At 46.6% G+C, this 14,554-nt stretch overlaps 1 protein-coding gene and 1 pseudogene across 1 annotated transcript; one reads left to right on the top strand and one right to left on the bottom strand.

Moving 5' to 3' along the window:
- Nucleotides 1–335: 335 nt before the first annotated feature.
- Nucleotides 336–1,016, bottom strand: LOC115314548. The gene is made up of 3 exons (XM_042291557.1): nucleotides 809–1,016; nucleotides 413–670; nucleotides 336–367 (listed from the first exon to the last, which is right to left on the bottom strand). The coding sequence occupies exons 1-3, from the start codon at nucleotides 1,014–1,016 to the stop codon at nucleotides 336–338; spliced, it is 498 nt and encodes a 165-aa protein (XP_042147491.1).
- A 2,787-nt stretch (nucleotides 1,017–3,803) lies between these two features.
- LOC120840409 lies at nucleotides 3,804–14,288 on the top strand (annotated as a pseudogene).
- The last annotated feature ends 266 nt before the right edge of the window (nucleotides 14,289–14,554 follow it).

Raw genomic sequence — 14,554 nt, 5'->3', positions numbered from 1 at the left:
CCACCGAGGCGGCTACACGAATTGGTAAGAGCTTGAAAAACGTGCAGAAGTCATGTGACCTCTGACGTGCACATTTTTCGTCTGCTTTGCACAACCAGAAAAATTAAGGAAACGAAAAGAAAACGCGGTCGGGTGTAGTTACATGATTTCCGGCAACTCTCTCCTCCTCAACATTTCTTCCCCTTCCCCAGTCCAGTTTCCAGCAGTTGCGTTTTTTCACTTTATTAAAAATATGTGATATGCTGTAGCAAAATATTGGTTGGGTAGTCTTCTGACACCATATTAAATTCAAGAAAAAAAGAAAAATACACATTTGGGGGAGTGTCTGTGTCCCTTTAACATTTGATATAGTTTGGAAATTCGCATTCTGAAATGTTTTTTAACATGAGGTCATTATGTACACAAGACTTACCAATGTAATACCTTTCGGCACAGTTTGAGGAATCCAGCAAGTGTTCTGTCAGTTGCTTTGTGACGCCAAGAAGGACAGAGTGCATATACTCGCATGCCTGGCCAGACACCAGGTCATAGTGCTTGAGGTTCACCAATGGAGAAGGTCCCTTCAATCCATTTACCGTTGAGTCATATGCAACAGCATACTCCATGTCGCGGAGAACGAGCTTGTGTGTTCGTTCTTCACTCTGCTGTGCCTCTGGATACCTCATAGCACCTGGTAAAAAAAAATATTGCAACTTTTGTAAGGGCAACCAAGCAAGGGGGCAGGTACAGTTAAAGATAAAAAAATATGATTAATAGATAATGTGACAAAAGGAACGAGAACACGTTGAACACATCTCATATAATTTACCTTCAATGTGTTGCCCAGGAGCCATGCACCATGGGCAGCCGAAGTAACCGTTGAAGAGAACTTGGTTCTGGACGGCAGCACGTGCCGGAGCATCGACACAAGAGCATACAGCATAGACTTTTGAAGTCACTGTTCTTGAATTTGACTGCCAAACTATGGGGCTCATGTTTGAGAGATGCTCGACGAACTTGTCCAGGAAAAGTGACATGTTCGGATGTTTTGTGCCGAACCAAATGCCAGCAACTCCACTTGCCAAGAAACGCTCGGAGGCCGGCACTTCATTGATAACAAATTGGAGAGGCCACAAAGACGCCTTCGACGACTTGAAAATGGGGCTTCCGTCTGTGTTGAAGGTGATGGTCAAGTCCCCCCACTCCAATGCACCACTGGTTTTGAGTTTCTTGTAGAGGCTTCCATCAGTGAAGTCAGATATCGTCTCTTCAGAATTGTCGTTCAATTTCTCTAAGTTGGTGAAGAGCCCCTCTGACGTCTTGCCGATAATCTGCCGCACTTGGTCGTGTAGATCAAGGATGGTGAAGAAGCTGCCCTTGCTTCGAAGCTCCGAGATGGTGGTGCAGTTCTGGCATGTTGCACATATAATTTTTGATGTCCTGTCCTCTGGTGTAGGTAGGTAGCCTTCACAGAACTCGCAGTAGTAAAAATCTGTTGAACGCCCGAGCTTCGACGCCAACAACTTTCTAAACAGATACTTGGTACGAGGAAGTTGGTTGGTTTTGGGGTTTTTTGGCGCAGCAGCATCGGGGCCATAGTGCGCCAGAAACATTGTGTAAAGGAAGCCTACATTCTTTAAGGACTGACTAAAGCCTCAAAGCAGACCTTACTAGGAACTAGACTTATAATTTCTGCAGAATATTAGTTTCTTCCAAAAAGTTGAAAACTTGTGAGACTGGGACAAGAGGCTCGTCACCCAGTAAAAGTGCCAAGTGAAATGGTACATGTTCCCGATAGAATATAGAAAAACAGGTTCGACGGTTCTCTTCAAAGTGTGGACAAACTATCAAAATGTGAAGTATACTTAATGGTTCAGAACAGAAGTCACAGGTCGGTTCACTCTCCCTACGCAAGAGGTAGCTATGGGTAAGGTGGGTATGTCCTATTCTCAATCGGCATAAAACTATCTCATAAAAACGCTCTCGGTGTCTGGCACTGCGCCACTCGCTCAAGATGGGCTTAATCATATGGAGTTTGTTTTGCAGCTGGGAATCCCATTCCCTCTGCCAGGCATATTTTATTTGCCTTTTTAGTGGTACTCGGGGGGGACCCAGCAGAATTCTATCTGTATTTTCTTTGCCAGTGCTTGTGTTAGTGTATTACAAAGTTGCACAAGCAGAGGGTGCTTCCAAGATGTTGGAGAGTTGAGTGCTTTCAGTGAGCTCAGAGAGTCGGAGAAAATGACAGACTTTCTATATCGATGTCTGACAATGTGGTAAACTGCAGTTATCAGACCATAAAGCTCAGCAGTAAAAATTGAGGCATTTTTGTTTAACCTTTTTATAGATCTGTAGCCCTCGCCGATAGCAGCACAGCCAACGTAGTCTGTGGTTTTTGATCCATCAGTAAAGAAGTGCTTGTAGCCATTGTACGAGGTACACAGCTCTAGGAATTCTTGCCTGAGAACACTAGGGTCAACTGTATCCTTTTTGTGCTTGGTCAAAGAAAGATTACAACAAGTATTGGCAGCTTTCCAGGGTGCAGTTCTTTGTTGAATTTCAAGGACAGGAGAGAGAGTATCAAAATTGTATTGTTCTGTAGCAATTCTTACACGTAGTGCAAAGGGAGGGGTTATAGATGGTTTGTGCTGAAATAAGCGCTCATAACTTATATTTTTAATTATTTCATAAGCAGGATTTTGCGGAAAAGAACGGAGTCTTAGAAAGTACTGAACAGCGAGAAAAAGTCTACGTCTCTCGAGCGAGCACTCATGCGATTCAGCGTACAGGCTAAGTACCGGCGACGTACGGAATGCCCTCGTTGCCAAACGGATCCCCTGGTGGTGAATAGGATCAAGCATCTTGAGGGTGGATGGTTTCGCAGATCCGTAAACAAGGCTTCCATAATCCAGGGTAGAGCGCACTACAGCCCTGTAAATTCGTAAAAGACATACCCTGTCCGCGCCCCAGGTGCGATGTGAAAGAACTTTTAAAATGTTTAGTTTCTGCTGGCATTTCAGTTTCAGTGCCTTGATATGGGGGCCGAAAGTAAGCTTGCTGTCAAACGTCACACCGAGGAACCTGTGTTCCGGTCGGACAGGAAGGGGTGTGCCATTTATGTGAAGCGATGGTTCGGGAAACATTCCCCTTCTCCGAGAGAAGCAAACAGCCTCGGTCTTCTCAGCAGAAAACTTGAAACCGTTCTCATCAGCCCATTTACTCATTTTATTAATGGTTACTTGGATTTGGCGCTCACAGATAGCTAAATTACATGACGAAAAGCAGACCTGGACGTCATCAACATAAAGCGAGTAGGAGACCGAAGGTGGTATTGCTCGGGACAGAGAGTTGATTTTAATAAGAAAGAGTGAAAGAGAAACGCTCAGGACACATCCTTGTGGGACTCCATTCTCCTGGATGAAACATGATGAAAGGGTTGTTCCCAATCGTACCTGAAAGGTGCGATCCTGCAAAAAGTCTGCAATGCAATTAAACATATTTCCGCCAATATTCATCTTGATAAGGTCTTGAAGGATACCGTACCGCCAAGTGGTATCGTAAGCCTTTTCAAGGTCAAAAAATACTGAAAGGCAGAACTGCTTGTTTATAAAGGCCTCTCGGATGGCCGTTTCCAATCGTACGAGGTGGTCGGCAGTGGACCTGGCGGCACGAAAGCCACACTGTAAATTGCTTAAAAGCGAGTTCCGTTCAAGAATGAAGATAAGCCTATTGTTAACCAGCCGCTCGAATGTCTTTCCCAGGCAGCTAGTCAGGGCTATTCGCGAATCCAACTGTCTATAGGGGGCGCCACTGCAGTTTTCAAGATGGCTGAGTTAGTGAGGGTCGGAGGTACTGGGAGATCCCTCCTAATAACAAGTATCCTAGCTTTCGCAAACGCGACCCTTTATTCCCGATGTTACGAGGAAGCGGACCTTTTGCTCCAGGCAAAACACCTTTTCCTGTGTGGAAAAACCGCGTCAACCGAGGACAGTGCGGACATACTCGCCCTGTGTCTCGCGACGAGTAGCGTCCGAGGAGACCCGCACGAAATCCACGTGAAACTCGTTGCCGGAGACGATGCTTTTAAGTTTCGTGTGGGAAGCGCATCCTGCTCGTGCGTGGCGGGACCTTCCGAGTGCTGCAAGCACGTAGTCGCCGTCCTCCTACACTGCAACAGGTATGTACCTATTTATGGGACTTTGTACTGAGGTACGGCAGCGAGGGTCTGAGATCGTCTTGCTGGATCTGTGTTCGTCACTCGCTCATATATGGATACAGGCACGCCGAGTACTAATAGCCGCTGTACACTTTGATGTCGCGCATTGAAGCACGATAGTTTCTGTGGCGGTGGCTGAAACACGCTCCAAAATGCGCCGTGATTGAGTGCCTCCCGGAGTTCTGTATGCCAGATTTTTTTACGCGCATAATACGTCGATCCGATCGTTGTTTCTCAATCTGGCACAATTTTTTCTGGCACGGTGGAAAATCTGAGAAAATATACGGCGTAATGCACATATCAAAACGCGAAATAGGAACTTCGCCGTTCACCGGAAAGATATGCAAACTTATGGTTTCGGTTTCATTTTACAGGACGGGAATTCATGCTCTCGAGGACTTGAGCTGCACTGATAAAGAGTGCTCGTGGAGGAAGGCGCCTGGAAAGGCACTGTACGGGGAGCCTGTGCCCGTGAAGGCATTTTGTCATGTAAGAATGCTGCCAGCCCCCCTGGAATGTTCTACCCAAGAGAAGGGGGAGATCTTGAAGCTGCTGACAGGCGCCTGCTACAACTCCGCGCTTGCCAAGCACAGGTAGTGAGAAACGCCCGAATTTAGAAATATATGAATGAACCCATACTAAAGTATTAGTACAGCAATTCCATAATCTTTGCAATTGCTTTTTTGTCGCACCTTCTGAGAGAGAATAATAAAATTTCATGTTACCTGGACGCTATCGATGATCAGTAGTATCTGCAATCACGTCAACATTAAGTATTCAGCATTGATCATAAGTAGTAGCAGTAACCATATCGACATTTAATTTAATTATTCAGCATTGATGATGAGTAGTTGCTGCAATCATGTCATGTTTAGTTTAATTACTCAGTAAGCAGCCTTAACCGAATAAACATCATGAAACCAGGAACCTGGTGGTTCTGAGTTGTGTATTAATTGTTGAAATTACTAATCCAATTGTTTATGGCTTTTTCTTGTACAGAAGAAGACGGCGGGCAGAACAGTCATGCAGGTGAGCTAAAATGTGCTTTTTTAGTCCCAGGAGCCGGCTGACTCACTGGCTCCGAGGCAAAGTGCTAGCCTACGGATCTTAAGTTGCCGGGCTCGAATCCCTGCCAAGGTGTCTGTAGTCTGGAGGTGGCTGCCTGTGGAAAGTGTGCAACGAGCCCTCTCCACAAGGCCCATTCACACAGGAGCATTTGTTTACATTTTCTTATGTTTCATTATCAGTCACTGGGACATCCGTGATTCGAATGTTGCGTGCACAGCTACTCTTTGAACTGGCTGCCATGGTTCATACAAAACACAGATTTACCTGTGATTCTTGATATAAGCTATCGTAACACAATGCAACATAACCAAACGGTGCTGTGCGAATGAGCCCTTTGCCTTTCATTGGGCCAAAACCGAGATTTCGGTTTCAGGTTGAAAGGTCCCCAGATGGTTGAAACGAATCCTCAATCCTTCGCTTGGGTGTGCCAGATGCCAGAATTTGTTGTTTGCCCCCAGGAGCCTAACATGAGTCAACACTATTACGTAAAGTCTGCTCAAATTGGAACTCGGCAAGTGCAGTAATGCAAAATATTCTCAAATCGCACTAAAAATTAGTATGCGCGGCATAAAAAAGTTAGTATTTTTTGCCCACAACTTGCGAAGAAATGAAAGCGATAGCTGTAGCATGATAGCGCAATGCGGATGAAATGGCGCTGTCGCATACCCGAGGACGAAAGTGCAATGTGGTTAGTTCTTATAGCCGTTGTGGTTGGCATCACGCAAGCCGCTGACGACTGCCACCAGTAGTGATCTGTGAAGTAAGTGGGCAAGCGCGGTGGAAGTTTTTAAAACCATCCAACATTATGCGTAGCAAGTGGACACTGCCAAAGTGGGATTTCGTATAACGCGAGTAATGTTTGAAAACTAGGCTTTCAAGCAGATGACACGGAAGATTCTCCTTTCGTCGCGTCATTACTGGCAAGATGCCAGTGCAGTCGACGAGAAAACCCAGCTTCCCTGGCCTCACACCAGGAGTGGCAACGACATAAGACAAGGTTGAAATCCCTGTGAAGTGTTGCCCGTAAAGCTACTGCTTCAAAAGTTCCCGCAGATGGTTGGTGCCTTAGGTTCCATCATTGGCAAAGAACAAGACGACCTAAACAGATGCTGCAGAATATGTATGCCTCAGTTTGACTTGCCACAACTTGTTGCATTCAATGCGGTCATGGAAACATCATAATGCGCTAAGGACGCGCGTCGCATTCAAATCGCGGTGGATCGAGACGGCGAATGAGCATTCATTCAGCCCATGTAAACGAAGGTCGCATCGCATTTTGGAACGGGGAGGATTATGGGAAGGTGTTCACTGCGGGAGCGAGTGAACAGCTGAGAACATGGCAATCCCGTGTGGTTGCCTGCATTTTCTCTCGAGAAGAAGCGCAAGCTTTTATTGCCATGATAAGTGAGCAGAATATAGCTGAGCTGCCCGGTGAGGGTGGCACCCGTCCAAGCCTTGCGAAGTACGGCTTGTGCGTCCGAGGGAGTCCCTAAAGACTTTGGTGCAAGCACGAACGACGCCGAGAACTCCGAGCACTGCATGGCAACGCTGAACGAGCAGCTCAGGAGTACTACCTCGGTGCCGTTTCTGGCTGCGCCGGAGCCTTTCGGCCTCAAGATCCGATTTGTCCGGTCGGCGAGGTGAAGTGCGGTGGTGTCCTCGGAGCGTTTGGAAATGATCTCGCTCGCCAGGGCATGTGCACACACGTCACCTCTGGTTTAGAGTGGCCGTACGGCCCGGCCCGGAGGCCAAAACACTTGGGTTTTGGTGTTTCTTCAAACTTGTAACTTCTTGCACAGCACCGAAGACAGCGGAAAAGATCATTATGCTTGTCGAAAGCGTCGAAAGGCATTCATGTGTGATGCACCGGAAATTGTGGTCACCTGGTGCGGCTGGCAGTGGTGTACCAACTGGCAAACCAGACCCCCCCCCAGGGCCAGGCGGCGGTGCCTTTGGTATCCCTCGGGCGCCGCCGGTCAGTGTTTGCCCTGCCCAGTGACGGCTGTTTCAGGGGGGGGGGGGGGGGGGGGGGGGGCAAAACACATACTTTGCCCCCCCGGTTGGTACACCCATGGCGGCTGGTGCCAGAAGCATAGCTTTAACTTTGAGCTTTGACACGGCGTGACGCTACCTCCACGTAGGGCTTGGTGAGCATTCATGTAAACGTTGCCGCATCGGCTTTATTCGAAGAATGACTGGAGTCGACGCGCTAAAGTCGCATCCATGTAAACACGGCTGCAGTCATGAAACAACATGTTATCTTGTTCATAAAAGTAAATCTCCATGGGTGCTCTGTCCAGTGCCCCGGAACCTCCGAGCTTGGATGAGAGATACCGGCACATCATACAATGCTGCGAGGGCAGCAATGTGTTGGCGAGGCTTGCGGAGATTCCGGCATGTCTTCCTGAAGGCTGCTCTTCCTTCTACGAGAAGGAGGTGGTGGTCCCCGTTGATGTAGCTACTGTCATGCTGCACGACACCAGAGACAACAAAGCCGCCTAGATGCTGCAACGACGATGCCGGGTTACAGGCAAGTGACTTGTGTACTAATGACCGTAGTAATGTATTTGTGGCCAGTTAACTTGCCGGCAGTAATTTCTTTCCCTATGTACCAAAGTTAAGACAGAAACAGGATACTGTCTTTCTTAAGTCAATTTATTTTGTAGACCAACTGGCAACAGGCCCCTTTGTCACAGCACATTTGTCATAGAGTGATTTAGAAGAAAAAAATGTCGTACAATAACGGCTAGTTTGTCTCAAAGCAATGTTTTGTTCTACTTAGGTCAACCTGGCAAAAACCAATACAAGGTCTGCAAGGATGGTTGAGAGCAAAGATTTTGTATGAAATTGTGCAGTTATAGGCCAACCAGTGCATGCTGCCTGCATTCTTGGACATTGTTATTGAAAAGACACGTCAGTGTTGGCTGGGCAAATCTTAATTAGGTTGTCAAATCAGCACATGTGATGCGACAACTTTCCACGACTTGGGTGTCTGTTTGAGAAAAGTGGTGCACCTCAGTTGTCAGCTGCATACACTGCCAGCCCACCTGCAATTCACGAGCTCCACTTCTTGACATGATGCCATCTTGGTACAGTACAATTTTGCAAGCTTATGTGAGCTTAAATTTCGCAAGCCATGCACCATTCATCACAGTTATAAAGCTATGTGACTCTGTTCTCCTTTGGGTTGTCTCTAGGATTTTTTGTACAGTCACGGGCAAGGTAAGCTGAAATGGCTGAGTACCGACCTAATGGTACTATTAGCACTGCCCTAACTCAAGAAATTGAACTAGTAATGAGGGATTGCAATGGCATGTTATCTGACTCCTCCCTTTTGCCTGTTGAGACATCAGAGAAATTATTTGACTGATGCAGGAGCCACGCGCCCAGATAATGAAGGTCGCAACAAGTGTGGGTAAGCGGTAGCAGACTAAAGGTAAATCACATTAAAGTGGCCCTAAAATGCAGAAAAGAAACGGGCAGAGTACCTCACAGTGCTTACCACACACTGCAATCTCATCCGCATGCTGTCTCTGGTTGACAGTTAAAGGGCAACTCCACTCAATTCCAAAAGTTTTGGGATAATGAGTGATTTCACATTAAAAAGCACGAATAAAAGACACCACGTCATTGGCTTCGCGAAAAATGATATATGTATTGTTAAATCTTACTTTAAACGTAAGCTGAAACCGAAACTTCGACTCCATCTGGCAGCATTAGCCTCGGGCCACCAAAGACATGGCTATCACGTTGTACGAGATGTCACGCGATGCTCTACGCAACTATGGGCGGAATCGGGGCAAGCCATTGTAGGGGCAGGCATGTGCAATCGCCTGTCCCAACGGTACAATTGCCGCTAAGTGTCGTGTGCACTGCTGTCTTCACCACGTTTTGGTGTCTACGACATTAGACGACGACTGCACAACTGCAGCATCAGTCTGCACACTTAGTGTGAATGAAACTCGGAGACAATAATCACAAACATTGAGACTTCGACAGCAGTGGTCGAGAAGCGGGAGACTGTGGTAACGGCGAGACGGCTCCCAAGAAGCTCACTGCGCAGGTGCATTATGCCAGTCATGCGGGCACTGTTGAGCGCAGAGAAGAAATTTTGCTGACGTCACCTGTTACGCCTGCCCGGAGAAGAAAAAAAAAAAAAAAAAACAAACAATGGTCATGGTCAAACAAACAGAATGGTCATGAGGTGGAGCTTAATGTTCGCAATGCCATAGCCTTGACTGCGCTGTTGGTTGCGCCTCAATTCGCCCGCTAGAGTCAGCTGATTTCGGCAACTTGGCGAGTTGCAAAGTTTTCCGGACCGTTTAAGAAACATTTAGACAGAACTAGGTCGTAATATTTTATATCTGGTCTTCCTAGATGATACGGAAGAGGACTGCATTGTTTTTTCAACAACAAAAATGAAGCGGAGTTGCCTTTTTAAACTTTGTTCGCCGGGGCAATGCCACCAGTATCTTTTGATCATTGCTCAGTCGTTTCAGTTTACATTGTCCACGGCTGTATATACCATTTTTTTTAATGAAACTTCAGTCACACTTTCCTTCACTTGCTGCTATAAACATATAAAAAAAAATATTTCTGCTTTATTGAGCCAGATCATGCTTTTGCTATTTGAGCCCTTCTATTTTTTATCTATTTATTCAACATGTCATTACCATGCAGTGATATTGATTAACATAGCAAGTGGTGCTTGGTGCACTCGCCGACTATGTGGCTGTGAAGCAAAGCACCGGCCCAGAGCCGTATATTGGGAGAGTTTGGCCAGTGGGTGTGGCGACGAAGCCGCTGGAGAGGGGAAAAGTGAAGGAAAGGGAGGAGAGCGCCAAAGGAGTGAGAGAAAGAAGGGAACGAAGAGGAAATGACTGCCATTTTGACGCAACGCTGTCGGCACCGAGCACTGTTGAGGCTATGCGTCGTCTGCTACGGGCTTATTTCTTTTTCGCCTGAATAGAAGTTAGCGTTCAAACGTGGAGAAACCTAATTTGCTAGCTTTTTGAGCCACCAAGGAATAACACTATATCATTTTCTTGACAGAGCCTGCTAAATAAAAGGAAAGAACCGAAATTTGTATGTCGATCCCATGCATTCAGCCAGGCGAAGGAGTAAAAATGGCGGCACTCCCGCTCAGCTGGGAACAGCGGGGAGTTCACGCGCATGTGCTCACGCCTCTCGCTCTGTGCCGCGGGCTGATTAGCTCACTTGGGAGGGGCGCCTTCCGGCGGCGAGATCATAGACTGGTCAAACTCTCCCCATATACAGCTCTGCACCGGCCCACGGATCCACAGTTGCTTGGATTTTCAAATCCAAGCCAAGGTGCTTGCAATCGGACAGAGGCTTACAGCGCAAAAGGTGCATTGTAGCCAAGATTGCGGTTGCCTGACAAAAGATCCCCAGGTGGCCAAAATTTATCCTTACCCCTCCTCTAGAGCATACCAGATGCCCTTTGTTAGTTTAGTATGTAAAACCTCCAAATTTGTTTTTGCGCTTGCTGCACTGTAGTCACAGCTCACAAGAAATTGGTGTGCAGTCTAGAAATGTGTCTGTCTTCATGTATGAAGCCCTTGTTCTGCGACTATCATCGTGTGATGTGTCTCATCGACACCAGTTGGTGTTTGTCCACGTGTATCTCCTGCTTAAAAGCACATTTTATAGGTTACTAAGAATCCTTGCACTCACAATGTGACCAATTGTACAAAAGACAGGTTGCTTTATGACAAATGTTTCTTGGTCAAAAAGTTCTGTTACCTGCTAGCCTGTGGTGAGCGCACGTCCTCAGCACAACAGAAACTCCAGAGAAATTGTCAACAGTCTAGAGGGCTTTTGCACGACACAAGGGACAATCACAAGCGAGTAGACACGGACAAGCGCAAACTTTCAACTAGTTTATTCGTGCTCGATCGACCACGAAACTTCAGAAAGAGCATGCGCAGCACGCTACACAGAAGAAAAAAGGAAACGGAAAACAGATAGAAAAGTCACCTACCAAGACACATTGCACGATAGTCATTATCTAACCAGCAATCCGGATAAAAACTACACTTCACTTTCAAACAAAGAAACCGAGGTATCGCTAACACAGTCGGGTCCCTTCTTCATATAAAAAGCTTCCATCAATTTTCTGGCTGTTCTATCTTTGCTTCTGCCCAAGATTCTGATCTCCTGAAATCGCGCCTCACACCCACAGTCGGCACAGTGAGTTGGCAAGTGTTAATTGCCTTTATTCTTGATTGACAATTCATGTTCCCGTGCGCGGTCATTAACGCAGCGTCCAGTTTGACCAATATACACTTTCCCACACGAGAGCGGAATCTCGTATACCACCGCTGTGGCACAATCCACAAACGGTCGGGCGTGCTTTTTGTTGCAGCTACTCGTCTTCTCTCTTCCCGAGGAAACCCTCGGACAAAGGCCCGCAAGCTTGCGTGGCACAGAGAACACGAAAGGTACATTGTACCTATTCGCTACCTTCTTCAGGTTGTGGGACACTTTATGTATGTACAGGACCACTTCTGGTCTACAGTCCCTTTGTGGCGGCTCTGGCTGCGTCCTTTGCTTTTCTTTCGTCTTCTGAACTCTAAAGCTTCTAAACCCATGAACTCTAAAAGCTTTGTCGATGGCGGTGTCTTGAAGGTTTTTAGATACGTTGACGACTTTTTAATCCTTTTAAAAAAACAACACCTGCTTAGTTATGACGACTCTGTAGATGAGATTTTAACCGCTTTTAGAGTTCATGGGTTGGGCCTGTCCTTTACACATGAGCTTCCAACCCATGACTCACTCCAGTTCCTGGATATAAAACTGATGTTAAAAAGTAATAATTTATGCTGGTATTATAACCCTCGAGCACAGAAGAGGCTGCTGTCGTATGACTCGGCTCACTCGGAAACTGTTAAGCGAGCCATCGCCTCCCTCTGCTTAGGGTCCGCCCTCAGGAAGTCGTGCCCACACTCTATGCACAGAAGCTTTGATGATCAGGTAGCCAGACTGAAGTCTGCTGGTTTCCCCTGCTCGGTCATTACGGCGGTTGCCGAGACGTTGCTCCAGAAGACCAAAGAAAAGCAAAGGACGCGGCCAGAGCCGCCACAAAGGGACTGTAGACCAGAAGTGGCCCCGTACATACATAAAGTGTCCCACAACCTGAAGAAGGTAGCGAACAGGTACAATGTACCTTTCGTGTTCTCTGTGCCACGCAAGCTTGCGGGCCTTTGTCCAAGGATTTCCTCGGGAAGAGAGAAGACGAGTGGCTGCAACAAAAAGCACGCCTGATCGTTTGTGGATTGTGCCACAGCGGTGGAATACGAGATTCCGCTCTCGCGTGGGAAAGTGTATATTGGTCAAACTGGACGCTGCGTTAATGACCGCGCACGGGAACATGAATTGTCAATCAAGAATAAAGGCAATTCACACTTGCCAACTCACTGTGCCGACTGTGGGTGTGAGGCGTGATTTCAAGAGATCAGGATCTTGGGCAGAAGCAAAGATAGAACAGCCAGAGAATTGATGGAAGCTTTTTATATAAAGAAGGGACCCGACTGTGTTAGCGATACCTCGGTTTCTTTGTTTGAAAGTGAAGTGCAGTTTTTATCCGGATCGCTGGTTAGATAATGACTATCGTGCAATGTGTCTTGGTAGGTGACTTTTCTATCTGTTTTTCGTTTCGTTTTTTCTTCTGTGTAGCGTGCTGCGCATGCTCTTTCTGAAGTTTCGTGGTCGATCGAGCACGAATAAACTAGTTGAAAGTTTGCGCTTGTCCGTGACTACTCGCTTGTGATTGTCCCTTGTGTCGCGCAAAAGCCCTCTAGACTGCATCATGAACCAACTAGGCCGACAACAAGTTTTAACTAAATTGTCAACACAAGAGTTGTGCATCTGATTTAGGCAGGTTCTTTTTCTTTTTTTTGCACAAGTTTCATTTGGAAGTGTAATTTTTGTTTTTCATTTCTCACTAGTGCTCAGGTAACATATTGAAAGTCAACCTGGTCAGATAACATATTGAAAGGCAACCTGTCAGTAGTCATACCCTCATTATTTCGAAGTCTGTGAACCGAAGAAACAGAGAAGTCAAAACAGGCTTGTTGTAATTTCTTGTCTAAGGTTCACAGTGTGTGGAAGTTAAAAAGTTGCCTGCTTTATTTTCTATTCTATCTACTCGTGCACAATGTGACAGTCTCTGACTAAACCACCAGTATGAAGTGTTTCGTAAATCATGCCGGGATAGAAAAGTAGTTATTTTCTTTCAAACCAACTCACTGATGAGATAAGCGGAATGGGATGCTGTTATGCTGCATGAACAATCTCAGAAGACCAACTATTGGATTTAAACTGTTGTTGCTTGTGGTACAACTTTCAGGCAAGGCAGATTCCAATTTGTTCTGCACTGTGTTCACTGAAATGAAAACCTAAGACAATCTGTTTGTCCGGTCTTATTGCAGGGACAACATGCTACCCGCTCTACACTTACGAGCTGGGAGACTGGAACAAGAAAGTTCCCTCCTTAATGCAGCCGTCATTCCGTGGCAACGCTTCAACTGCCTACGGCCAGCGCTGCGAACCGAAGGCACGAAAGAAGTACGAGACTGAGAGCCAAGTAGAGGTTTTTACTTGTGGCCTCCTTGTCTCGCCAAAAAACCCCTGGCTAGGCTGCTCCCCGGACGGAGTTGTGTTCGAGGGAGGAAGACCAACAAAGTTAGTGGAAATCAAATGCCCTACGAAGGGACAAACTGTAACTGCAAAAGCAGTTCTGGCAGCCTGCGACTTTCTGGATTGTGATGAGGCAGGCAATTACATGCCAAAGCAACGCCACACCTACTATGCCCAGATGCAACTTGGAATGGTGCTTCTGGACGTGAGGAAGTGCGACATGGTGATTTATGCCGACAAAGATGAATCCATCGAAGTCATTAGTGCGGACTTTGATGAAGCCTTTACCTTGTTGCTGCTCACGAAAGTGAAGGATCTGTACTTTACGCATGTGCTGCCGATTTTGTGCTCAACAGCAGATGTTTAGTTAAGCAAACACTGCATTATCTTTGACCAACAGTGGCTTGCCACATGACCATGTGGTGAACTGCCCAGCAATGATCATCTCCTAGACAACAAATTTGAAGTGCTGAATGTATGACGTCGCCTAAAGAAGGTCAACGCCAGGCACAGATTGGACACGAGGACAGCATTTGGCCGGGACCACTGATACAAGCACTCGTTGGCCTTCTTTAGGCGACATCGTGCATTCAGTACTTCGGGTTTGTTGCCTGGGGGGAGTTGTGAAAGCGT

The sequence above is a fragment of the Ixodes scapularis genome, unplaced genomic scaffold (assembly GCF_016920785.2).
Source record: "Ixodes scapularis isolate PalLabHiFi unplaced genomic scaffold, ASM1692078v2 PGA_scaffold2__306_contigs__length_199485367, whole genome shotgun sequence".
Lineage (NCBI taxonomy): Eukaryota > Metazoa > Arthropoda > Arachnida > Ixodida > Ixodidae > Ixodes > Ixodes scapularis.
This window is presented reverse-complemented; position numbering and strand designations above follow the sequence as displayed.